At 56.6% G+C, this 26,575-nt stretch overlaps 1 protein-coding gene across 5 annotated transcripts; it reads left to right on the forward strand.

The window, feature by feature from the left end:
• Positions 1-1,435: 1,435 nt before the first annotated feature.
• Positions 1,436-26,279, forward strand: CIC (capicua transcriptional repressor). Of its 5 annotated transcripts, none has more exons than XM_075261948.1 (17): positions 1,436-1,614; positions 3,665-3,830; positions 3,920-4,119; positions 7,878-8,109; positions 8,179-8,279; positions 8,365-9,544; positions 9,631-9,839; positions 10,473-10,639; positions 11,032-11,219; positions 19,139-19,420; positions 19,617-19,806; positions 19,891-20,167; positions 22,895-23,127; positions 23,212-23,366; positions 23,452-23,583; positions 23,658-23,789; positions 24,330-26,279. In XM_075261948.1, exons 1-17 carry the CDS (start codon positions 1,459-1,461, stop codon positions 24,605-24,607), a joined length of 4,278 nt encoding a protein of 1,425 aa, XP_075118049.1. In that variant the 5' UTR covers positions 1,436-1,458; the 3' UTR covers positions 24,608-26,279. The 5 variants fall into 5 exon arrangements, with proteins under 5 accessions (XP_075118049.1, XP_075118052.1, XP_075118050.1 ...); XM_075261951.1 differs by having other exon boundaries at positions 23,212-23,351; XM_075261949.1 differs by having other exon boundaries at positions 23,215-23,366.
• Positions 26,280-26,575: the final 296 nt, after the last annotated feature.

The following is a 26,575-nucleotide window of genomic DNA, read 5'->3' on the forward strand; positions in this document are numbered from 1 at the left end:
ATCGGAGCCTCCTCCTGTCTCTGTGCCGCTGATCGGAGCCTCTCCTCCTGTCTCTGTGCCGCTGATCGGAGCCTCCTCCTGTCTCTGTGCCGCTGATCGGAGCCTCCTCCTGTCTCTGTGCCGCTGATCGGAGCCTCCTCCTCCTGTCTGTGCCGCTGATCGGAGCCTCCTCCTGTCTCTGTGCCGCTGATCGGAGCCTCCTCCTGTCTCTGTGCCGCTGATCGGAGCCTCCTCCTGTCTCTGTGCCGCTGATCGGAGCCTCCTCCTGTCTCTGTGCCGCTGATCGGAGCCTCCTCCTGTCTCTGTGCCGCTGATCGGAGCCTCCTCCTGTCTCTGTGCCGCTGATCGGAGCCTCCTCCTCCTGTCTGTGCCGCTGATCGGAGCCTCCTCCTGTCTCTGTGCCGCTGATCGGAGCCTCTCTCCTGTCTGTGCCGCTGATCGGAGCCTCCTCCTCCTGTCTGTGCCGCTGATCGGAGCCTCCTCCTGTCTCTGTGCCGCTGATCGGAGCCTCCTCCTCCTGTCTCTGTGCCGCTGATCGGAGCCTCCTCCTGTCTGTGCCGCTGATCGGAGCCTCCTCCTGTCTGTCTGTGCCGCTGATCGGAGCCTCCTCCTGTCTGTCTGTGCCGCTGATCGGAGCCTCCTCCTGTCTCTGTGCCGCTGATCGGAGCCTCCTCCTCCTGTCTCTGTGCCGCTGATCGGAGCCTCCTCCTGTCTCTGTGCCGCTGATCGGAGCCTCCTCCTGTCTCTGTGCCGCTGATCGGAGCCTCCTCCTGTCTGTCTGTGCCGCTGATCGGAGCCTCCTCCTGTCTCTGTGCCGCTGATCGGAGCCTCCTCCTGTCTGTGCCGCTGATCGGAGCCTCCTCCTGTCTGTCTGTGCCGCTGATCGGAGCCTCCTCCTCCTGTCTGTGCCGCTGATCGGAGCCTCCTCCTGTCTCTGTGCCGCTGATCGGAGCCTCCTCCTGTCTCTGTGCCGCTGATCGGAGCCTCCTCCTGTCTCTGTGCCGCTGATCGGAGCCTCCTCCTGTCTCTGTGCCGCTGATCGGAGCCTCCTCCTGTCTGTGCCGCTGATCGGAGCCTCCTCCTGTCTCTGTGCCGCTGATCGGAGCCTCCTCCTGTCTCTGTGCCGCTGATCGGAGCCTCCTCCTGTCTCTGTGCCGCTGATCGGAGCCTCCTCCTGTCTCTGTGCCGCTGATCGGAGCCTCCTCCTGTCTCTGTGCCGCTGATCGGAGCCTCCTCCTGTCTCTGTGCCGCTGATCGGAGCCTCCTCCTGTCTGTGCCGCTGATCGGAGCCTCCTCCTCCTGTCTCTGTGCCGCTGATCGGAGCCTCCTCCTGTCTCTGTGCCGCTGATCGGAGCCTCCTCCTGTCTCTGTGCCGCTGATCACATCTCCTCCTTACGATGTCTTGATGTCTTTCTTGCTTGTGTCTTGCAGAGGGAGAAGGATCACATTCGCCGTCCCATGAACGCCTTCATGATCTTCAGTAAGCGTCATCGGGCCCTGGTGCACCAGCGACACCCGAATCAGGACAACCGCACAGTCAGCAAGATCCTGGGCGAGTGGTGGTACGCCCTGGGCACCAAGGAGAAGCAGAAGTATCATGACCTGGCCTTCCAGGTACAGCCGGGGCACAAGTGGGCACTGACCTGGGGCACGTTGTACATGGTGGGGGTAGGTCCCGCTGTGAGACCCCTGCGTCGGGCAGGGTCCATTTTGGCATATAGAGGGTCGACCTGACGGAGAGCCCCGCCCCTATGACGAGGGTTTGTCGAGGTCACGAATTGGAGCTTTGTGCGGTTAATGCCGTATTCACACTCGGAGAGGTTTAGGGACCTGCACATGGATGACCTATCCTATGACCATATGCATGTACCGTCACATCCGTGTGCTGCCCTCAGTGAGTCCCTACGGGCCCTTCATAACACATGGCTGTGTACAGGGCCAAAGAAACCGAGGGGTCTAAAGATAGGCCATCAGTATGTGAGTGGTGGGGCCTGACACTGAGAAATGTGTGATCGGTGGGGGGCCCGGCTGTGGGGTCAGTAATGTGTGACCGGTGGGGGGCCCGGCTGTGGGGTCAGTAATGTGTGATCGGTGGGGGGCCCGGCTGTGGGGTCAGTAATGTGTGATCGGTGGGGGCCCGGCTGTCGGGTCAGTAATGTGTGATCGGTGGGGGGCCCGGCTGTCGGGTCAGTAATGTGTGATCGGTGGGGGGCCCGGCTGTGGGGTCAGTAATGTGTGACCGGTGGGGGGCCCGGCTGTCGGGTCAGTAATGTGTGATCGGTGGGGGGCCCGGCTGTGGGGTCAGTAATGTGTGATCGGTGGGGGGCCCGGCTGTGGGGTCAGTAATGTGTGACCGGTGGGGGGCCCGGCTGTCGGGTCAGTAATGTGTGATCGGTGGGGGGCCCGGCTGTCGGGTCAGTAATGTGTGATCGGTGGGGGGCCCGGCTGTGGGGTCAGTAATGTGTGACCGGTGGGGGGCCCGGCTGTCGGGTCAGTAATGTGTGATCGGTGGGGGGCCCGGCTGTCGGGTCAGTAATGTGTGATCGGTGGGGGGCCCGGCTGTGGGGTCAGTAATGTGTGATCGGTGGGGGCCCGGCTGTCGGGTCAGTAATGTGTGATCGGTGGGGGCCCGGCTGTCGGGTCAGTAATGTGTGATCGGTGGGGGGCCCGGGTGTCGGGTCAGTAATGTGTGATCGGTGGCGGGGCCCGGCTGTCGGGTCAGTAATGTGTGATCGGTGGGGGCCCGGCTGTCGGGTCAGTAATGTGTGATCGGTGGGGGGGCCCGGGTGTCGGGTCAGTAATGTGTGATCGGTGGGGGGCCCGGGTGTCGGGTCAGTAATGTGTGATCGGTGGCGGGGCCCGGCTGTGGGGTCAGTAATGTGTGATCGGTGGGGGGCCCGGCTGTGGGGTCAGTAATGTGTGATCGGTGGGGGGCCCGGCTGTGGGGTCAGTAATGTGTGATCGGTGGGGGGCCCGGCTGTGGGGTCAGTAATGTGTGATCGGTGGGGGCCCGGCTGTCGGGTCAGTAATGTGTGATCGGTGGGGGCCCGGGTGTCGGGTCAGTAATGTGTGATCGGTGGGGGGCCCGGGTGTCGGGTCAGTAATGTGTGATCGGTGGGGGGCCCGGGTGTCGGGTCAGTAATGTGTGATCGGTGGGGGGCCCGGCTGTGGGGTCAGTAATGTGTGATCGGTGGGGGGCCCGGCTGTGGGGTCAGTAATGTGTGATCGGTGGGGGGCCCGGCTGTGGGGTCAGTAATGTGTGATCGGTGGGGGGCCCGGCTGTGGGGTCAGTAATGTGTGATCGGTGGGGGGCCCGGCTGTGGGGTCAGTAATGTGTGATCGGTGGGGGGCCCGGGTGTCGGGTCAGTAATGTGTGACCGGTGGGGGGCCCGGCTGTGGGGTCAGTAATGTGTGATTGGTGGGGGCCCGGGTGTCTCATGCCCCACCCCCATACGTTATATGTACCCCAAATACCCATGAACCTATTATCAGTGGGGTCAGTACTCTGGGCCCCCGCCATAACTGAGCCCAGTGACTGCAGATAGCCGAGCGCCCCTGTGGGCCCCTATCCGCTTGTGTTTAGGCCCAGTCAGGCCCCTCCCCCAGTTATCTAGTGACCACGCCTGCTCGCATTAACCCTTCGCCTGTGTGTGCTCTGCGGCAGGTTAAAGAAGCACATTTCAAGGCGCACCCCGACTGGAAGTGGTGCAACAAAGACCGCAAGAAGTCCAGCTCTGACGTCAAGCAGGTGATGCCGGGGCCCTGGGGGGTCCCCAAAGAGATGAGAGAGAGGAGCATGTCTGAGACCGGCACCACAGCAGCCGCAGGAGGTGAGTGACCTATGGGGGGCGCTGCAGCACCATCATGTGACTGCTTCAGGGGCCGCTTACTAAATCCTTCCTTCCTTCCTTCTTTTAAGTTTCCTCAGATATTGCTCCGTCTGCTCTGCTGCTGGAATCCAAGCACGGGGCCCCCACATCCAGTATGGCCCCCGGGGATCGGCTCCCCACTACTGCTACTGCTGCAGCCCAAATGCCCCGACCTCGCGCATTCTCCCACAGCGCGGTGCAGAGCATGGAACACCGGGAGGACAGTCAGGCTCTGCAGGAGCTCAAGCAGGTATATAGCCCCGTACTGCAGGGGGCGCTGGGGGCAGTGGTGTATCATAGCCAGGCTCTGCAGGTATATACCCCCGTACTGCAGGGGGCGCTGGGGGCAGTGGTGTATTATAGCCAGGCTCTGCAGGTATATACCCCCGTACTGCAGGGGGCGCTGGGGGCAGTGGTGTATCATAGCCAGGCTCTGCAGGTATATACCCCCGTACTGCAGGGGGCGCTGGGGGCAGTGGTGTATCATAGCCAGGCTCTGCAGGTATATACCCCCGTACTGCAGGGGGCGCTGGGGGCAGTGGTGTATCATAGCCAGGCTCTGCAGGTATATACCCCCGTACTGCAGGGGGCGCTGGGGGCAGTGGTCTCGGCGGTGTACGGGTCCTATATGGGGGGTGGTCTCGGTGGTGTACGGGTCCTATATGGGGGGTGGTCTCGGGGGGTGTACGGGTCCTATATGGGGGGTGGTCTCGGCGGTGTACGGGTCCTATATGGGGGGTGGTCTCGGGGGTGTACGGGTCCTATATGGGGGGTGGTCTCGGCGGTGTACGGGTCCTATATGGGGGGTGGTCTCGGGGGTGTATAGGTCCTATATGGGGGGTGCTCTCGGCGGTGTACGGGTCCTATATGGGGGATGGTCTCGGCGGTGTACGGGTCCTATATGGGGGGTGGTCTCGGCGGTGTACGGGTCCTATATGGGGGGTGGTCTCGGCGGTGTACGGGTCCTATATGGGGGGTGGTCTCGGCGGTGTATAGGTCCTATATGGGGGGTGGTCTCCGCGGTGTACGGGTCCTATATGGGGGGTGGTCTCGGCGGTGTACGGGTCCTATATGGGGGGTGGTCTCAGTGGTGTACGGGTCCTATATGGGGGGTGGTCTCGGTGGTGTACGGGTCCTATATGGGGGTGGTCTCGGCGGTGTACGGGTCCTATATGGGGGGTGGTCTCGGCGGTGTACGGGTCCTATATGGGGGGTGGTCTCGGCGGTGTACGGGTCCTATATGGGGGGTGGTCTCGGCGGTGTACGGGTCCTATATGGGGGGTGGTCTCGGCGGTGTACGGGTCCTATATGGGGGGTGGTCTCGGCGGTGTACGGGTCCTATATGGGGGGTGGTCTCGGCGGTGTACGGGTCCTATATGGGGGGTGGTCTCAGTGGTGTACGGGTCCTATATGGGGTGGTCTCGGAGGTGTACGGGTCCTATATGGGGGGTGGTCTCGGCGGTGTATGGGTCCTATATGGGGGGTGTTCTCGGCGGTGTACGGGTCCTATATGGGGGGTGGTCTCGGCGGTGTACGGGTCCTATATGGGGGTGGTCTCGGCGGTGTATGGGTCCTATATGGGGGGTGGTCTCGGGGGTGTATGGGTCCTATATGGGGGATGGTCTCGGCGGTGTACGGGTCCTATATGGGGGGTGGTCTCGGCGGTGTACGGGTCCTATATGGGGGGTGGTCTCGGCGGTGTATAGGTCCTATATGGGGGGTGGTCTCCGCGGTGTACGGGTCCTATATGGGGGGTGGTCTCGGTGGTGTACGGGTCCTATATGGGGGGTGGTCTCGGTGGTGTACGGGTCCTATATGGGGGTGGTCTCGGCGGTGTACGGGTCCTATATGGGGGGTGGTCTCGGCGGTGTACGGGTCCTATATGGGGGGTGGTCTCGGCGGTGTACGGGTCCTATATGGGGGGTGGTCTCGGCGGTGTACGGGTCCTATATGGGGGGTGGTCTCGGCGGTGTACGGGTCCTATATGGGGGGTGGTCTCGGCGGTGTACGGGTCCTATATGGGGGGTGGTCTCGGCGGTGTACGGGTCCTATATGGGGGGTGGTCTCGGCGGTGTACGGGTCCTATATGGGGGGTGGTCTCGGTGGTGTACGGGTCCTATATGGGGTGGTCTCGGAGGTGTACGGGTCCTATATGGGGGGTGGTCTCGGCGGTGTATGGGTCCTATATGGGGGGTGTTCTCGGCGGTGTACGGGTCCTATATGGGGGGTGGTCTCGGCGGTGTACGGGTCCTATATGGGGGTGGTCTCGGCGGTGTACGGGTCCTATATGGGGGGTGGTCTCGGAGGTGTACGGGTCCTATATGGGGGGTGGTCTCGGCGGTGTACGGGTCCTATATGGGGGGTGGTCTCGGCGGTGTACGGGTCCTATATGGGGGGTGGTCTCGGCGGTGTACGGGTTCTATATGGGGGGTGGTCTCGGGGGTGTACGGGTCCTATATGGGGGGTGGTCTCGGGGGGTGTACGGGTCCTATATGGGGGGTGGTCTCGGTGGTGTACGGGTCCTATATGGGGGGTGGTCTCGGCGGTGTACGGGTCCTATATGGGGGGTGGTCTCGGCAGTGTACGGGTCCTATATGGGGGGTGGTCTCGGCGGTGTATGGGTTCTATATGGGGGGTGGTCTCGGGGGTGTACGGGTCCTATATGGGGGGTGGTCTCGGGGGGTGTACGGGTCCTATATGGGGGGTGGTCTCGGTGGTGTACGGGTCCTATATGGGGGGTGGTGTACGGGTCCTATATGGGGGGTGGTCTCGGGGGGTGTACGGGTCCTATATGGGGGGTGGTCTCGGCGGTGTACGGGTCCTATATGGGGGGTGGTCTCGGCGGTGTACGGGTCCTATATGGGGGGTGGTCTCGGGGGGTGTACGGGTCCTATATGGGGGGTGGTCTCGGCGGTGTACGGGTCCTATATGGGGGGTGGTCTCGGGGGGTGTACGGGTCCTATATGGGGGGTGGTCTCCGCGGTGTACGGGTCCTATATGGGGGGTGGTCTCCGCGGTGTACGGGTCCTATATGGGGGGTGGTCTCGGCGGTGTACGGGTCCTATATGGGGGGTGGTCTCGGTGGTGTACGGGTCCTATATGGGGGGTGGTCTCGGTGGTGTACGGGTCCTATATGGGGGTGGTCTCGGCGGTGTACGGGTCCTATATGGGGGGTGGTCTCGGCGGTGTACGGGTCCTATATGGGGGGTGGTCTCGGGGGTGTACGGGTCCTATATGGGGGGTGGTCTCCGCGGTGTACGGGTCCTATATGGGGGGTGGTCTCGGGGGTGTACGGGTCCTATATGGGGGGTGGTCTCGGGGGGTGTACGGGTCCTATATGGGGGGTGGTCTCGGTGGTGTACGGGTCCTATATGGGGGGTGGTCTCGGTGGTGTACGGGTCCTATATGGGGGGGTGGTCTCGGCGGTGTACGGGTTCTATATGGGGGGTGGTCTCGGCGGTGTACGGGTCCTATATGGGGGTGGTCTCGGCGGTGTACGGGTCCTATATGGGGGGTGGTCTCGGCGGTGTACGGGTCCTATATGGGGGGTGGTCTCGGCGGTGTACGGGTCCTATATGGGGGGTGGTCTCGGCGGTGTACGGGTCCTATATGGGGGTGGTCTCCGCGGTGTACGGGTCCTATATGGGGGGTGGTCTCCGCGGTGTACGGGTCCTATATGGGGGGTGGTCTCGGCGGTGTACGGGTCCTATATGGGGGGTGGTCTCGGCGGTGTACGGGTCCTATATGGGGGGTGGTCTCGGCGGTGTACGGGTCCTATATGGGGGGTGGTCTCGGGGGTGTACGGGTCCTATATGGGGGGTGGTCTCGGGGGTGTACGGGTCCTATATGGGGGGTGGTCTCGGCGGTGTACGGGTCCTATATGGGGGGTGGTCTCGGGGGTGTACGGGTCCTATATGGGGGGTGGTCTCGGTGCCCGGACCCTCGCACATGTCAGGTTCTGGCTCCGCCCCTGTAGTCCTATACTGTAACCACAGCGATTGTTCACAGATGTGCTCAAGTCGTTCTCCATATTCCAATCAGAAGTCGGCGTTCGGGGGTCCGGAGCCCGCCGCGGCGTTCCCTCTGCCTACACACAGCGAGAGCTCTGCCTGCCCATCCTCCCGCGCCTGCCCCACCCTCCCCGGACCGTACCGCCCTCCGCGCACCGCCAGCGAGGACATGACCAGCGACGAGGAGAGGATGGTCATCTGTGAGGAGGAAGGAGACGATGACGTGATCGGTAAGTTGGCGCCATCGGCCGCGCCTCTCGTGCCCGGCCCCGTCTTTACCTAATACGTCTCCCTCGCAGCAGATGACGGCTTCGGCTGCACAGACATCGACCTGAAATGTAAGGAACGCGTCACGGACAGCGACAGCGAGGGGGCGTCCGCGGACGAGGCAGAAGGCAAGGTGAATGGCGCAGATCTTCCCACAATCCTTTGGTGTGTTGGCTTGTTGTTCCTGCAGTTTAACCCCGTCCTTGCTGTTTCCTCAGGGGACCCCGCACGGCGTCTTCTCCCCGGTGATCCGCTCCTCTTCTCTTTCTGGGAACTTTCCACTTTCCTCCGATGACTTGAAGTCTGACAGAGCAGTGAATATGGTTCAGTCGCCAAAGCCCAGCGACCACCCTCAAGCCGCCGCCGCCACCGCCTTCCCTCGGGGCTACCCTCCTCTTCCTCCAGCCAAACCTCCTCCTCGCCAGCCCAACCAGCACCAGGCCAAGAGGCCTCCAGAAGTGCGCTTCACCATGGTGGACCCCGCCGCCAGCTACAAGAGGAAGCGCAGCCTGGAGAGCGGCGCTCAGAAGGCGCTGGGAGAGGCGGCGCCGTCTGCTGCTCCGTACAGCGCCCAGTCCGTCATCTCCTCCAGCGTGGCCCAGACGCTGGTCCTGCCCAGTTTACCTTCCCCAAACCCCTGCAGCAGCGGCAGCACTGTGTATTCCTCAGTCCCCCGAGCGTACGATGTGCAGCGCGGGACCCCAGAGAGTCGCTCTGTTGTGCCCACCGTAGGGACTGTACTGGTGTCAGGACCACAAGGACTGGGGGTCCTCCCGCCCGGCCTGAAGCCGGCCTCCACCATGGTGACTAATGTGGTGAAGCCCGTCAGCAGCACGCCTGTGCCCATTGCCAGCAAGCCATTGCCGGTGAGCCGGAGCAGCAGCAGCAGCGAGCTGTGCGGTGACGGCAGAATCCCCGGCTCCCCCGTGGGTATTGGCGTGGTGTACGCCCATGACCGGAAACCAGTGCAGCAGCTGACCTCTCCAGCGTCCTCTCCGCTCCCACAAGGAAAGCCAGCCGGTGGGCTAGTGACTAACCTTCTGGTGGGGGCGCCCAACTACGGACAGCCGGCTCCTAGCCCTGGTAACGGCACCGGAGCCGCTCCGGTCACTGCTCTGCAGTTCATTACCCAGAATCCTGCGGGCAGTCCTAATGGCGCCGTGCCTCTGGGAATCCTTCAACCACAGCAACTGCTTCCTGCGGCATCGGGCAAGCGGGGCGGCATCACCCAAGTACAATATATTCTGCCCACCATTCCGCAGCAGCTGCCCGGGGGCATCCAGTTCACTCTTCCACCTGGAAATGCGAAGGTCATTGCCGCCCCGCAGACTGTTCCGATCGTCCAGCCTGGTCCTGCCGCCAGCCCCTCGCTAGGTATTGTGTCAGGACCTGGTAAAGGTAAGTCCCGCCGAGCACCCCGCCCTCTGACGTCTTTCCTCTCCACCTCTCTTCTGCCCCCTTATGGTGTCTCTTCTCATTCACAGCCCAGTCGGTGTCTCCGGCCCCTTCACCAGGGAGTTGTACCCAGCTGCTGCCCGGGCCAGGGATCCTGTCACCCACCGCTCCAATGCAGGGCAAGATGCTGGTGCCGGTGACCGCCCCCCATGTGACCGTGCGTACCGGACCTGCAGCACAGTTACCGCTCGTCACCTCTCCCTTCCCCGTGCAGAACGGTGCCCAACCCCCCAATAAGGTGAGCGTCCGACTGCGGGGGAGCTGCTGCTATAGGGCGCGTGGTTAGAGGTCGCCTACGTAACCTTGTGTATCTGATGTATTACATTGGTGCAGCGGCAGGACAATCCCCGGGCTGTGCAGTCCCGGCCGTGCCCTCCAGGGGGCAGCACTAAGTGTCCTATCACAATGTCTGCTCCAGTGACTTTACTGCCTTTCCTTTGCAGATTATTGTGTATCTGATGTATTACAATGGTGCAGCCAGAATCCGGGGGCAGCGGCAGGACAATCCCCGGGCTGTGCAGTCCCGGCCGTGCCCTCCAGGGGGCAGCGGCAGGACAATCCCCGGGCTGTGCAGTCCTGGCCGTGCCCTCCAGGGGGCAGCACTAAGTGTCCTATCACAATGTCTGCTCCAGTGACTTTACTGCCTTTCCTTTGCAGATTATTGTGTATCTGATGTATTACAATGGTGCAGCCAGAATCCGGGGGCAGCGGCAGGACAATCCCCGGGCTGTGCAGTCCCGGCCGTGCCCTCCAGGGGGCAGCGGCAGGACAATCCCCGGGCTGTGCAGTCCTGGCCGTGCCCTCCAGGGGGCAGCACTAAGTGTCCTATCACAATGTCTGCTCCAGTGACTTTCCTGCCTTTCCTTTGCAGATTATTCAGATCACTCCGATGCCCGTGGTGCAGCCGCCGGCCCCTACCCAGAGTGCCTTAGTGCCCCCGGTGAACTCCACACTCCAGAGCGCCATTCCTGTCAGCATGGCCACCGCGACTGTCATGGCATCTTCCCAACCACAGAAAGTCATCTTACCTTCTACCCGGTAACTAGCAGACATGGCGGTTCTCTGCATTGTATGAGGCCCATGAGCTGACCCTGGGGAGGGGACCTAGTGGCCCAATGACATCAATACACCCCCAAATCAGCCATTGTGGTCAGCGGCCCTATGGGGAGGGGCTCATAGATGTGTGATTAGGGGTCAGCAACCTTCGGTGCTCCAGCTGCTGTGTTACTACAACTCCCAGCGTCCTCCATTCACTTCCATGGGAGCTCCAATCTGAGGCGGGGTAAGTAGCATGCTGGGAGTTGTAGTTTGACCACAGCCGGAGTGCCGCAGGTAGCCGCCCCCTGTCCTAGGGGATGGAAGAGACCCCCCCCCCCCCACACCAGTTCCCCGGTTGTGATGAAGGTTTGTCCTCTCCTTGTCTTGCTCAGGATTACCTACGTGCCCTCTGCGGCGGGGCCCGCACTACCTCTGGTGACCACCAGCTCGCACTCCCAGCAGGCTGCCGCCCCGGGCACTGCCCCTTGTGTACAGACCACACTGGCAGCGGGCTCCATGGCTCTTGGCTTCACCACCATAAGCCCCAGTGGTCAGACCATCGTACAACCACTACTGGCAGGTAAGACCCAGGAAAGGCTTATTACATACAATGGCCGTGGTCAGGTCCGCGCTCTGTCCGTCATCACACGCGTGTGCCCGTCTCTTGTGTGGGGCTGAGCTGCAGGACCAGGCACAGACTATGGACGACTTAATCATGAAAGTTGCTGTTTGATTACTGTATACAGTATACTCGAGTATATACAGGAGGGTTTTTGCATTTTTTTGTTATTTTCCATTGTTGTCCACTAGAGGGAGCCACATGTCTGTACAGTGTCAGCGCCCCGGTCTGAGGAGTCCAGCAGGAGTCGCGCTGCTTAAGGGTCTATGAAGATGATACGAGAGGTCCCGAAGCAATCCATAGACACATAATACAGCTGTACCGGTCTGAGCAGTACATACTACCTGCAGAGCCTTATATACTACCTGCAGAGCCTTATATACTACCTGCACAGCTGTATATATTCCCTGCAGTGCTGTATATATTCCCTGCACAGCTGTATATACTCCCTGCACAGCTGTATATATTCCCTGCACGGCTGTATATATTCCCTGCACGGCTGTATATATTCCCTGCACGGCTGTATATATTCCCTGCAGAGCTGTATATATTCCCTGCACAGCTGTATATACTCCCTGCACAGCTGTATATATTCCCCGCACGGCTGTATATATTCCCCGCACGGCTGTATATATTCCCCGCACGGCTGTATATATTCCCCGCACGGCTGTATATATTCCCTGCACAGCTGTATATATTCCCTGCACAGCTGTATATATTCCCTGCACAGCTGTATATATTCCCTGCAGGACAGTACATCACATGACCGCGGGCCGCACATCACATGACCGCTGGCCGCACATCACATGACCGCGGTCAGAGTTTTCTCCTCTAGAAGTAACACAGTGAGTGATGGCAGATCTAGGACACCGCGAGGGACTGACACAGAAAGTCTATTGGGAGTCTCTGTATTGTCCATCACTACTGGTGTGAGAGGGAGCGACCCCTGTAAGATGTGCCGCAGTGTGAGAGCGGGGGCGGCTCCTGCACGTGGCTCCCTCCAGTGGCCAAAAGTGGGAAGGATGAAAAATTATTACTTTACAATATCTGACATGTGAAAATATAAATCTCCCCGCGCACGCCGCCCTGCCGCCATTTTCTCCCTCCTCTCCTCATTGCTTTCCATCCCTTATTCCATCTCCTCCTCCTTCCCAGTCTCTTCTTCTATCTCTGTCCTCCCTCCTCCTTCTCCATCTCCTCCTCCTTCTCCATCTCCCTCCTCCTTCTCCCTCCTACTCCTCTCTCCTGCAATAGGTCACTTATTTAAGCTCCGCCCCTCAGGGTAGGCTATCCGTAGCTGATGGGTGGGGTCAGACACCTGGACCCCGCCCCCATCAGCTGACTTGGCTGCCAGAAGCCATACATATGGTATACAGATGGAGACGGCTCTGCTCCTACTGAAGTGAATGGTAGGAGAGCCACAGAGCCCGGCGTCACAGTGTAGCGAGCCAGACATTGTATACGGTGTATAGAGCCAGCCATTGTATACAGTGTATAGAGCCAGATATTGTGTACAGAGCCAGCCATTGTATATATTGTACAGAGCCAGATATTGTATACAGTGTACAGAGCCAGACATTGTATACGGTGTACAGAGCCAGCCATTGTATACAGTGTATAGAGACAGATATTGTATACAGTGTACAGAGCCAGCCATTGTATATATTGTATAGAGCCAGATATTGTATACAGTGTATAGAGCCAGACGTTGTATCCGGTGTATAGAGCCAGACGTTGTATCCGGTGTATAGAGCCAGACATTGTATACGGTGTATAGAGCCAGACATTGTATACGGTGTATAGAGCCAGACATTGTATACGGTGTATAGAGCCAGACATTGTATATAGTGTACAGAGCCAAACATTGTATATATTGTATAGAGCCAGATATTGTATACAGTGTACAGAGCCAGCCATTGTATATATTGTATAGAGCCAGATATTGTATACAGTGTACAGAGCCAGACATTGTATACGGTGTATAGAGCTAGCCATTGTATACGGTGTACAGAGCCAGACATTGTATACAGTGTACAGTCAGACATTGTATATAGTGTACAGAGCCAGACATTGTATACGGTGTACAGAGCCAGCCATTGTATACGGTGTACAGAGACAGACATTGTATATGGTGTACAGAGCCAGCCATTGTATACGGTGTACAGAGCCAGCCATTGTATACGGTGTATAGAGCCAGACATTGTATACGGTGTACAGAGCCAGACATTGTATACGGTGTACAGAGACAGACATTGTATACGGTGTATAGAGCCAGCCATTGTATACAGTGTATAGAGCCAGACGTTGTATCCGGTGTATAGAGCCAGACATTGTATATAGTGTACAGAGCCAAACATTGTATATATTGTATAGAGCCAGATATTGTATACGGTGTACAGAGCCAGCCATTGTATACAGTGTATAGAGCCAGATATTGTGTACAGAGCCAGCCATTGTATATATTGTACAGAGCCAGATATTGTATACAGTGTACAGAGCCAGACATTGTATACGGTGTACAGAGCCAGCCATTGTATACAGTGTATAGAGACAGATATTGTATACAGTGTACAGAGCCAGCCATTGTATATATTGTATAGAGCCAGATATTGTATACAGTGTACAGAGCCAGACATTGTATACGGTGTATAGAGCTAGCCATTGTATACGGTGTACAGAGCCAGACATTGTATACAGTGTACAGTCAGACATTGTATATAGTGTACAGAGCCAGACATTGTATACGGTGTACAGAGCCAGACATTGTATACGGTGTACAGAGCCAGACATTGTATACGGTGTACAGAGCCAGCCATTGTATACGGTGTACAGAGCCAGCCATTGTATACGGTGTACAGAGCCAGCCATTGTATACGGTGTACAGAGCCAGCCATTGTATACGGTGTACAGAGCCAGACATTGTATACGGTGTACAGAGCCACCCATTGTATACGGTGTACAGAGCCAGATATTGTATACGGTGTACAGAGCCAGACATTGTATACGGTGTACAGAGACAGACATTGTATACGGTGTATAGAGCCAGACATTGTATACGGCGTACAGAGCCACCCATTGTACACGGTGTACAGAGCCAGCCATTGTATACGGTGTACAGAGCCAGCCATTGTATACGGTGTACAGAGCCAGCCATTGTATACGGCGTACAGAGCCAGACATTGTATACGGTGTATAGAGCCAGCCATTGTATACGGTGTACAGAGACAGACATTGTATACGGTGTATAGAGCCAGACATTGTATACGGTGTACAGAGCCAGACATTGTATACGGTGTACAGAGCCACCCATTGTATACGGTGTACAGAGCCAGATATTGTATACGGTGTACAGAGCCAGACATTGTATACGGTGTACAGAGACAGACATTGTATACGGTGTATAGAGCCAGCCATTGTATACGGTGTACAGAGACAGACATTGTATACGGTGTATAGAGCCAGCCATTGTATACGGTGTATAGAGCCAGACATTGTATACGGTGTACAGAGCCAGACATTGTATACGGTGTCAAAAACCAGGAAAAAAGATATAGGATGGCACTGCCAAATGCACAAATGAAAGTCCCGACAAACTGGAGGTAAGTATGAGGATTATAACCTTATGTATACAGAGCTGTGGGGGTGCTCAACAACCAAAAAAAGACTGTTAGATAAATAGAGCAAATGCAGAAAAATGAGGAAGGGCACTCACCCCTACATGCCTATATATGCTCTATTCCCTCCCTGCACTACTTGTTTTTAAAGAAATATGTTACCTTAATAAAAGAAGCATTTTATGAAGACGAGCGTGAACGTGGGTGAGTGCCCTTCCTCATTTTTCTGCATTTGCTCTATTGTATACGGTGTACAGAGCCACCCATTGTATACGGTGTACAGAGCCAGACATTGTATACGGTGTACAGAGCCACCCATTGTAGACGGTGTACAGAGCCACCCATTGTATACGGTGTACAGAGCCACCCATTGTATACGGTGTACAGAGCCAGCCATTGTATACGGTGTACAGAGCCAGCCATTGTATACGGTGTACAGAGCCAGCCATTGTATACAGTGTATAGAGACAGATATTGTATACAGTGTACAGAGCCAGCCATTGTATATATTGTATAGAGCCAGATATTGTATACAGTGTATAGAGCCAGACGTTGTATCCGGTGTATAGAGCCAGACGTTGTATCCGGTGTATAGAGCCAGACATTGTATACGGTGTATAGAGCCAGACATTGTATACGGTGTATAGAGCCAGACATTGTATACGGTGTATAGAGCCAGACATTGTATATAGTGTACAGAGCCAAACATTGTATATATTGTATAGAGCCAGATATTGTATACAGTGTACAGAGCCAGCCATTGTATATATTGTATAGAGCCAGATATTGTATACAGTGTACAGAGCCAGACATTGTATACGGTGTATAGAGCTAGCCATTGTATACGGTGTACAGAGCCAGACATTGTATACAGTGTACAGTCAGACATTGTATATAGTGTACAGAGCCAGACATTGTATACGGTGTACAGAGCCAGCCATTGTATACGGTGTACAGAGACAGACATTGTATATGGTGTACAGAGCCAGCCATTGTATACGGTGTACAGAGCCAGCCATTGTATACGGTGTATAGAGCCAGACATTGTATACGGTGTACAGAGCCAGACATTGTATACGGTGTACAGAGACAGACATTGTATACGGTGTATAGAGCCAGCCATTGTATACAGTGTATAGAGCCAGACGTTGTATCCGGTGTATAGAGCCAGACATTGTATATAGTGTACAGAGCCAAACATTGTATATATTGTATAGAGCCAGATATTGTATACGGTGTACAGAGCCAGCCATTGTATACAGTGTATAGAGCCAGATATTGTGTACAGAGCCAGCCATTGTATATATTGTACAGAGCCAGATATTGTATACAGTGTACAGAGCCAGACATTGTATACGGTGTACAGAGCCAGCCATTGTATACAGTGTATAGAGACAGATATTGTATACAGTGTACAGAGCCAGCCATTGTATATATTGTATAGAGCCAGATATTGTATACAGTGTACAGAGCCAGACATTGTATACGGTGTATAGAGCTAGCCATTGTATACGGTGTACAGAGCCAGACATTGTATACAGTGTACAGTCAGACATTGTATATAGTGTACAGAGCCAGACATTGTATACGGTGTACAGAGCCAGACATTGTATACGGTGTACAGAGCCAGACATTGTATACGGTGTACAGAGCCAGCCATTGTATACGGTGTACAGAGCCAGCCATTGTATACGGTGTACAGAGCCAGCCATTGTATACGGTGTACAGAGCCAGCCATTGTATACGGTGTACAGAGCCAGACATTGTATACGGTGTACAGAGCCACCCATTGTATACGGTGTACAGAGCCAGATATTGTATACGGTGTACAGAGCCAGACATTGTATACGGTGTACAGAGACAGACATTGTATACGGTGTATAGAGCCAGACATTGTATACGGCGTACAGAGCCACCCATTGTACACGGTGTACAGAGCCAGCCATTGTATACGGTGTACAGAGCCAGCCATTGTATACGGTGTACAGAGCCAGCCATTGTATACGGCGTACAGAGCCAGACATTGTATACGGTGTATAGAGCCAGCCATTGTATACGGTGTACAGAGACAGACATTGTATACGGTGTATAGAGCCAGACATTGTATACGGTGTACAGAGCCAGACATTGTATACGGTGTACAGAGCCACCCATTGTATACGGTGTACAGAGCCAGATATTGTATACGGTGTACAGAGCCAGACATTGTATACGGTGTACAGAGACAGACATTGTATACGGTGTATAGAGCCAGCCATTGTATACGGTGTACAGAGACAGACATTGTATACGGTGTATAGAGCCAGCCATTGTATACGGTGTATAGAGCCAGACATTGTATACGGTGTACAGAGCCAGACATTGTATACGGTGTCAAAAACCAGGAAAAAAGATATAGGATGGCACTGCCAAATGCACAAATGAAAGTCCCGACAAACTGGAGGTAAGTATGAGGATTATAACCTTATGTATACAGAGCTGTGGGGGTGCTCAACAACCAAAAAAAGACTGTTAGATAAATAGAGCAAATGCAGAAAAATGAGGAAGGGCACTCACCCCTACATGCCTATATATGCTCTATTCCCTCCCTGCACTACTTGTTTTTAAAGAAATATGTTACCTTAATAAAAGAAGCATTTTATGAAGACGAGCGTGAACGTGGGTGAGTGCCCTTCCTCATTTTTCTGCATTTGCTCTATTGTATACGGTGTACAGAGCCACCCATTGTATACGGTGTACAGAGCCAGACATTGTATACGGTGTACAGAGCCACCCATTGTATACGGTGTACAGAGCCACCCATTGTATACGGTGTACAGAGCCACCCATTGTATACGGTGTACAGAGCCAGCCATTGTATACGGTGTACAGAGCCAGCCATTGTATACGGTGTACAGAGCCAGCCATTGTATACGGCGTACAGAGCCAGACATTGTATACGGTGTATAGAGCCAGCCATTGTATACGGTGTACAGAGCCAGCCATTGTATACGGTGTATAGAGCCAGACATTGTATACGGCGTACAGAGCCACCCATTGTACACGGTGTACAGAGCCAGCCATTGTATACGGTGTACAGAGCCAGCCATTGTATACGGTGTACAGAGCCAGCCATTGTATACGGCGTACAGAGCCAGCCATTGTATACGGTGTATAGAGCCAGACATTGTATACGGCGTACAGAGCCAGACATTGTATACGGCGTACAGAGCCAGACATTGTATACGGCGTACAGAGCCACCCATTGTATACGGTGTACAGAGCCAGCCATTGTATATGGTGTATAGAGCCAGACATTGTATACGGCGTACAGAGCCAGACATTGTATACGGCGTATAGAGCCAGACATTGTATACGGTGTATAGAGCCAGCCATTGTATACGGTGTACAGAGCCAGACATTGTATACGGCGTACAGAGCCAGACATTGTATACGGCGTACAGAGCCACCCATTGTATACGGTGTACAGAGCCAGCCATTGTATATGGTGTATAGAGCCAGACATTGTATACGGCGTACAGAGCCAGACATTGTATACGGTGTATAGAGCCAGACATTGTATACGGTGTATAGAGCCAGCCATTGTATACGGTGTACAGAGCCAGACATTGTATACGGTGTACAGAGCCAGACATTGTATACGGTGTATAGAGCCAGACATTGTATACGGTGTACAGAGCCAGACATTGTATACGGTGTACAGAGCCAGCCATTGTATACGGTGTACAGAGCCAGACATTGTATACGGTGTACAGAGCCAGACATTGTATACGGCGTATAGAGCCAGCCATTGTATACGGTGTACAGAGCCAGACATTGTATACGGTGTACAGAGCCAGCCATTGTATACGGTGTACAGAGCCAGACATTGTATACGGTGTACAGAGCCAGACATTGTATACGGCGTATAGAGCCAGCCATTGTATACGGTGTACAGAGCTCACCATAGTGCTGGACACTGACCGGTCCGATGACCTCTCCTGTAGCCCGGGGTCATGGGCAGCCCCTTTATCTCGGTGCACCCTGCAGGATTCTGTGTTTCCTTCTGTTGGTTCCTGTAAGTCTTGGAGACTCCTCATTATTGGGCCTTGTTCACATCTATGGAGTGACTAATGGAGTCGTGTCCACTCATGTAAGACGCAGGTGTGAACACGGCCTGAGCTAGCGAGTCTGCTGCGGCCCCTGGGCTCGGTCCCGATGGTCAGTGACTTGTGCCGTGACTGTGGGGTCCCATCACTAACGCCGTCTCCTTTTTCTCTTTCCAAGGACAAAGCCAAATCCTTGGCCCGGGGCAGGTAGGTGTGTCTGCGGCCTCCACGCCCCCTGTCCCCCCGAGCAGCAGTAGCCAGGTCCTTACAGCCATCTATCCCTCAGTGGGCTCCAGCACACTGACCGTGCCAGCCGCCGCGCCTGCCCAAAACCTGGTGTACACCGTGGCCAGCACAGGCGTAGTGCCCAGCGCACCCACCACCATACTGCCTAAAGCCGTCACCTCCCCACCGGCACCGTCCACAGGGGGGAGCTCCTCGCATGTCACCACCGTCACAGGTAGGCGGCGCCATCGCCACATGGGTTACATTAATAGAAATGACTAAGCTTGTCCACTAGAGGGACTTCTTACTGACTGTTTCCTGCATAGGACCGTACAATAGTGAATGTGCAGGTTCCCCTTCCGTGGGCACGCGTGTCCCCCTACATACAGCACACGCCTGCCATGTCTAATCCCCTTCTTAACCCTTTGCAGCCTCCTCGGTTACGTTCAGTCTTGTGGCCCCCAAGCCTCAGCGAAACCTCCCAAAGCCTCCACAGAAAGTAAAGGCCGCCATCGCCAATATCCCGGTGGGATCGTATGAGGCCACGTCTCCTTCACCCTGTGTGCGCTCTGCCTCGCGCCCCGCACCGCTGCCGCCACGAGAAGAGGCACCTGAACCAAAGTGAGTCATAAGAACGTTCTTACCTGGGGGGGCAAATCGGTCCTGAGGGGGCCATTGACTACTGTGACCGTGTCTGCACGTTAGGTACTCCGCAGAGTCCCGAGCCACCTCCGGAGTCCGAGAAGCTACAACAGAACCATCGTCTGCCTCATCCAGCGCCTTCCCTGCTGCAGCGCCCCGCGATCTGGCTCCGGGAAAGCCGAGGATACCCCCCCCAGAGGAGCGGCCGCCCCGAGACACCTGGGCAAAGAGTGCAGCAGAGGAGAAGTCGGCCGGGTCCCCCCTACAGGGCACCACCTCTGGGGGGTCTGATGTCAAAAGGGAACCCCCGCAGTCACCTACAGTGAAGAAGGAGGCAGTGGTAAGTGACCCCAGAGACCGCCTGTAGAGGGCGCCATTGTCACTGCCCCTCCCCCGCAGTATATACAGTATAGGAGGCAGTGGTGACACCAGAGACTGCCTGTAGAGGGCGCCATTATCACTGCCCCCTGCCCTCCCCCGCAGTATATACAGTATAGGAGGCAGTGGTAAGTGACCCCAGAGACCGCCTGTAGAGGGCGCCATTATCACTGCCCCTCCCCCGCAGTATATACAGTATAGGAGGCAGTGGTAAGTGACACCAGAGACCGCCTGTAGAGGGCGCCATTATCACTGCCCCTCCCCCGCAGTATATACAGTATAGGAGGCAGTGGTGACACCAGAGACCCCCTGTAGAGGGTGCCATTGTCACTGCCCCTCCCCCGCAGTATATACAGTATAGGAGGCAGTGGTAAGTGACACCACAGACCGCCTGTAGAGGGCGCCATTGTCACTGCCCCTCCCCCACAGTATATACAGTATAGGAGGCAGTGGTGAGTGACACCAGAGACCGCCTGTAGAGGGCGCCATTGTCACTGCCCCTCCCCCGCAGTATATACAGTATAGGAGGCAGTGGTGACACCAGAGACCCCCTGTAGAGGGCGCCATTATTACTGCCCCTCCCCCGCAGTATATACAGTATAGGAGGCAGTGGTAAGTGACACCACAGACCCCCTGTAGAGGGCGCCATTGTCACTGCCCCTCCCCCGCAGTATATACAGTATAGGAGGCAGTGGTAAGTGACACCAGAGACCGCCTGTAGAGGGCGCCATTATCACTGCCCCTCCCCCGCAGTATATACAGTATAGGAGGCAGTGGTAAGTGACACCAGAGACCGCCTGTAGAGGGCGCCATTGTCACTGCCCCTCCCCCGCAGTATATACAGTATAGGAGGCAGTGGTAAGTGACACCAGAGACCCCCTGTAGAGGGCGCCATTATTACTGCCCCCTGCCCTCCCCCGCAGTATATACAGTATAGGAGGCAGTGGTAAGTGACACCAGAGACCCCCTGTAGAGGGCGCCATTATTACTGCCCCCTGCCCTCCCCTGCAGTATATACAGTATAGGAGGCAGTGGTGACACCAGAGACCCCCTGTAGAGGGCGCCATTATTACTGCCCCTCCCCTGCAGTATATACAGTATAGGAGGCAGTGGTAAGTGACACCACAGACCCCCTGTAGAGGGCGCCATTGTCACTGCCCCTCCCCCGCAGTATATACAGTATAGGAGGCAGTGGTGAGTGACACCAGAGACCGCCTGTAGAGGGCGCCATTATTACTGCCCCCTGCCCTCCCCCGCAGTATATACAGTATAGGAGGCAGTGGTAAGTGACACCAGAGACCGCCTGTAGAGGGCGCCATTATCACTGCCCCTCCCCCGCAGTATATACAGTATAGGAGGCAGTGGTGACACCAGAGACCCCCTGTAGAGGGCGCCATTATCACTGCCCCTCCCCCGCAGTATATACAGTATAGGAGGCAGTGGTGACACCAGAGACCGCCTGTAGAGGGCGCCATTATCACTGCCCCTCCCCCGCAGTATATACAGTATAGGAGGCAGTGGTAAGTGACACCAGAGACCCCCTGTAGAGGGCGCCATTATCACTGCCCCTCCCCCGCAGTATATACAGTATAGGAGGCAGTGGTAAGTGACACCAGAGACCGCCTGTAGAGGGCGCCATTATCACTGCCCCTCCCCCGCAGTATATACAGTATAGGAGGCAGTGGTGACACCAGAGACCGCCTGTAGAGGGCGCCATTGTCACTGCCCCTCCCCCGCAGTATATACAGTATAGGAGGCAGTGGTGACACCAGAGACCGCCTGTAGAGGGCGCCATTGTCACTGCCCCTCCCCCGCAGTATATACAGTATAGGAGGCAGTGGTAAGTGACACCAGAGACCGCCTGTAGAGGGCGCCATTATCACTGCCCCTCCCCCGCAGTATATACAGTATAGGAGGCAGTGGTAAGTGACACCAGAGACCGCCTGTAGAGGGCGCCATTGTCACTGCCCCTCCCCCGCAGTATATACAGTATAGGAGGCAGTGGTAAGTGACACCAGAGACCGCCTGTAGAGGGCGCCATTATCACTGCCCCTCCCCTGCAGTATATACAGTATAGGAGGCAGTGGTAAGTGACACCAGAGACCGCCTGTAGAGGGCGCCATTGTCACTGCCCCCTGCCCTCCCCCACAGCATTGACTATGGAGCCTTCACCTACTTACCTCTCCTATTCCCCTGCTGGGTGGATTCTGCATGTCAGTTTATAGTCCTAGTTTCTAGACCCGTGTGGAGGCGCTCTCGGGGGTCGATGTCTCGGGGGGGGGGGGGTCCATCTCTCGGGGGTCAATGTCTCGGGGGGGGGGGTCCATGTCTCAGGGGGTCCATCTCTCGGGGGTTCATCTGTCGGGGGGTCCATCTCTCGGGGGTCAATGTCTCGGGGGGGGGGGGGGGGGGTCCATGTCTCAGGGGGTCCATCTGTCGGCGGGTCCATCTCTCCGGGGGTCGATGTCTCGGGGGGTCCATCTCTCGGGGGTCGATGTCTCGGGGGGTCGATGTCTCGGGGGGGGGGGGGGGGGGGTGTCAATGTCTCGGGGGGTCAATGTCTCGGGGGGTCGATGTCTCGGGTCCATCTGTCGGGGGTCGATCCCTCTGTTCTGCAGGATCGGTCTGTCCTTGCCTTCTGTTTTAACCCTGCGTTACCCTGATGTTGCGTCTTCTGTTTTCTTTCTAGTTCCCTCCAGAATGGAAGTCTACGCTAGCGGAGAGCCGCCCAGACGCCGCTCCTGCCCCGTCCGCCCCTCCCCCACCCTCTTCCCCCGTAGCGGCCTCCTCCAGGGGGTCTCCAGGGGAGGTGGGCAGGTCCGCCGGACCCCCCTCTGAGGTTCCTGAAAGAAAAGACGGACCTGTGAAAAAGCCCAAGCTGCGCCCCCCGCCCCTGAAGAAGACCTTTGACTCTGTGGACAAGTGAGTGTCATGGCTGTGATGTCATAGTGCGGTGGGCGGAGTCTCCTCCTCAGCTACTCACATCCCCCGCTCTATCCCCCCCAGCAGGGTCCTGTCCGAGGTGGACTTTGAGGAACGTTTTGCGGAGCTGCCGGAGTTTAAGCCGGAGGAGGTTCTGCCGTCGCCCACGCTGCAGTCTCTGGCCACCTCCCCCCGAGCCATCCTGGGCTCGTACCGCAAGAAACGTAAGAACTCTACGGGTATGTCCCTGGTCAGACGCCTGGCACGCAATGTCACCCACTGTAGTAGTGGCGTGTCGCTGACAACCCTCTCGTGTCTCCGCAGATTTGGACTCGTCCACCGAAGACCCAATATCTCCCAAGAGAAAGATCCGCCGACGTTCCAGCTGCAGCTCCGAACCAAACACCCCCAAAAGTGCCAAGTGCGAGGGCGACATCTTCACGTTTGATCGGACAGGTACGGCGCCGAGTCCGCCCTGATGGGATTTCACGCAGTTTGCCTCCTCCATTGACCCCGTTGTCTTCCTGCAGGGACGGAGGCGGACGACATGTTGGCTGAGCTGGAGTACGATAAAGTCCCCTACTCGTCTCTGCGGCGGACCCTGGATCAGCGGCGGGCCCTGGTCATGCAGCTCTTCCAGGAGCACGGCTTCTTCCCATCTTGTGAGTGTTTGGGGGGGACGGGACCACCGCAGGGGCTTTAGTGTGGTACATCTGGTGCAGGACCTGAGGGGGGCGACACAAACACCAGAGAGGCCCCCCCTCCTCAGGACCGCACTGGCCAATAGGGGGGAGGGGGGACGGGACCACTGCAGGGGCTTTAGTATGATACATCTGGTGCAGGACCTGAAGGGGGCGACACAAACACCAGAGAGGCCCCCCTCCTCAGGACCGGCACTGGCCAATCAGACAATAGGGGGGACGGGACCACCGCAGGGGCTTTAGTGTGATACATCTGGTGCAGGACCTGAAGGGGGCGACACAAACACCAGAGAGGCCCCCCTCCTCAGGACCGGCACTGGCCAATCAGACAATAGGGGGGACGGGACCACCGCAGGGGCTTTAGTGTGATACATCTGGTGCAGGACCTGAAGGGGGCGACACAAACACCAGAGAGGCCCCCCCTCCTCAGGACCCTCTCCTCACTCTACCCTCGTGTGACCGCCCCTTTAAGCACTGACCCGTGTCTTGTCTCCTCCTCAGCTCAGTCCACCGCCGCCTTCCAGTCCCGCTTCTCCGACATCTTCCCCACCAAGGTTTGTCTTCAGCTGAAGATTCGGGAGGTGCGGCAGAAGATCATGCAGGCGGCCACGCCCACCGAGCACCCCCCCTTCCCGGAACATTCTTCCCCCAGCACCTCTGAGACTGGACCTTCTGAGATGCAGCCGCCATCACAGGATCATGCACTTCGACCGGCCGAGCCCCCCGACACCCCCTGGGAGGGAGGACAAGAACCTCCCGACGCCTCGAGCAGCAGATGAGAGCTCCAGCAGGGGGCGCCCTTGTGTATAGACTGGGAGGATCATGTGGGGGGGGGGGGGTTACCTGCCCCCATCTCAGACTTTGCCCCCTCATGCACAGACAATCCACTCATTCCTTAGCAGAATGCGCAACCACAGAGATGGTCCGGGGGGCGGGGCTGTGGTCCGGGGGGGCGGGGCTATGGTCCGGAGCGACTCGGTCACATATGTCTATGGACTCTATGAGGGGGCGGCGGTGGGTAAGCGCGGCCCCTATACACGGGATTGGCGTGTAGTGTCGGGAGTCTGGACTCGCTCAGCCCCATCGGACCGCGCCATGGTTGCCGTGTGGTCGGGAGGGGGGAGATGCTATTTTCGTATGACACTTTAGTTGGAGGTCTCGCCGCTGCACTATGGGGAGCAGCGAACCTTCCCAAATCTTATTATATAGAATTCTATATAGACCTTTATATGCAAGAGGAGGAGGAGGGCGTATATACCCACACACCCCGATATATACATATATATACACTATGTGTATGTCTGTACTATACCTGTGTGTGGATATATCCAGGCTGCACACCGCCCATGCTTTACACTGCAGCGCTTCCCTGCACATTAGACAGAGGTTTGGTTTTTTTCCGCTTTCGCCGGATCCACGGCCAGAAGGAATGTGATTGGTCGCAGGCTGGGGCCGTATACACGGGCCATCCCCGCTCTATAGACATTTCTTTTTTCCAGTCAGTATACTGCTGTGACTCTGCTGTATATAGAGGGAGTATACGGCGTCGGTATACCAGGGTGCACACGTGTACTGAGGGGCCGTATACTCTCTGCGCACACTTCTGCTATATTCATAGAGGGCCTGTCCATGCTGGGTGTACAGCGAGGGGTAGAGGGGTCGCCCGCCATCATGTTATACTCACATTTACCTTTAGTTTGGCGCCATCTGGTGTTGGGAGTGTATAACCACGCACACGTCCACCTGCTGAGCGGAGTGATGGTGGCCGCTCGTGCTCAGTCCGTGGGATACACGCAAACGCTGCACATACTATAAATCGCCATCTCCGGGGGCGACTCCTTTGGCCGGCGCCATGAGTCGGGTGTCCTGGGCACTATAGAGGGTATATAGCAGTGTCCTGTATAGATGATGTATACTATGGTGACCTGTAGGGGCTCGCCGCTATATACAGGCAGTGGGAGGAGTTTACTAAAACTGATGCAGCGGAGGGGGCGTCGCCCACATTGCCGCCATTTTGTTATGTTCTTCATCTGACTTCAGTTTTCCTAAACGAATGTTGTCCCCCTCCGATCATGTGATGTAGCCTGCAGCTCTGACGTCTGCCCCGGGCGGCCATGCTGCATTCTAAGGTGCTGCAGCACAGGCTCCGGCTCGGCCTGATTGTTCTTTCTGTGGCCCCTGTCCCCGGGGCCCCCGTGTTCCTGGGCTACAGCTGGTGGCGGACATGAAGCGCTGCGTTCCATCGTGACCCGGAGCAGAAGGGGTTAATGCTGTCCCGCTGCAGGAGCCGGTGATGCCCGAGCCTGTACGTGCCAGGAGGATGATGGCGCCGCTCCCCGCAGACTTCTTGCGCTTCTATTTTTGTTTGTTCGGAGCGCGGACTTGGACAGAACAGACATGTTGATCATGTGCAATATTTCTTACTGTAATGAAATAAAAAATCTGGAAAACCCCGAGTGCCGCGTCTCTGCCTCGTGCACAGCAGGAGGGCCGGTGCAATGGAGGCGGGGCTTTGGTCTGTGCAGACAGCGCCCCCTGCTGCTCCACCTATAGGCCCCTCGTCCATAGAGAATGTGTCAGGGCTTGGGGTCAGTTCACACCTCTGTGCTATTCACTGCAATGGGAGGAGCCTGTGAGGCCTCGGCCTAAGTGCTGGGGCGGGGGAACGAAAAATTCTGCAGGGAGAACCTACCCTAAAGCTCACTGCTGCCACCTAGAATCGGAGGTGCAGTATGGGCACGTGGTGG

This window comes from Leptodactylus fuscus, unplaced genomic scaffold (assembly GCF_031893055.1).
Source record: "Leptodactylus fuscus isolate aLepFus1 unplaced genomic scaffold, aLepFus1.hap2 HAP2_SCAFFOLD_681, whole genome shotgun sequence".
NCBI lineage: Eukaryota > Metazoa > Chordata > Amphibia > Anura > Leptodactylidae > Leptodactylus > Leptodactylus fuscus.

Bases quoted from the DNA above. Each gene is read 5' to 3' on its own strand.
- CIC (XM_075261948.1), top strand. From the start codon at position 1,459: ATGAACGCCTTCATGATCTTCAGTAAGCGTCATCGGGCCCTGGTGCAC. The intron at 11,220-19,138 runs GTAAGACCCAGG...TCTCTTTCCAAG, and splicing joins CGTACAACCACTACTGGCAG to GACAAAGCCAAATCCTTGGC. The intron at 23,790-24,329 runs GTGAGTGTTTGG...TCTCCTCCTCAG, and splicing joins GCACGGCTTCTTCCCATCTT to CTCAGTCCACCGCCGCCTTC.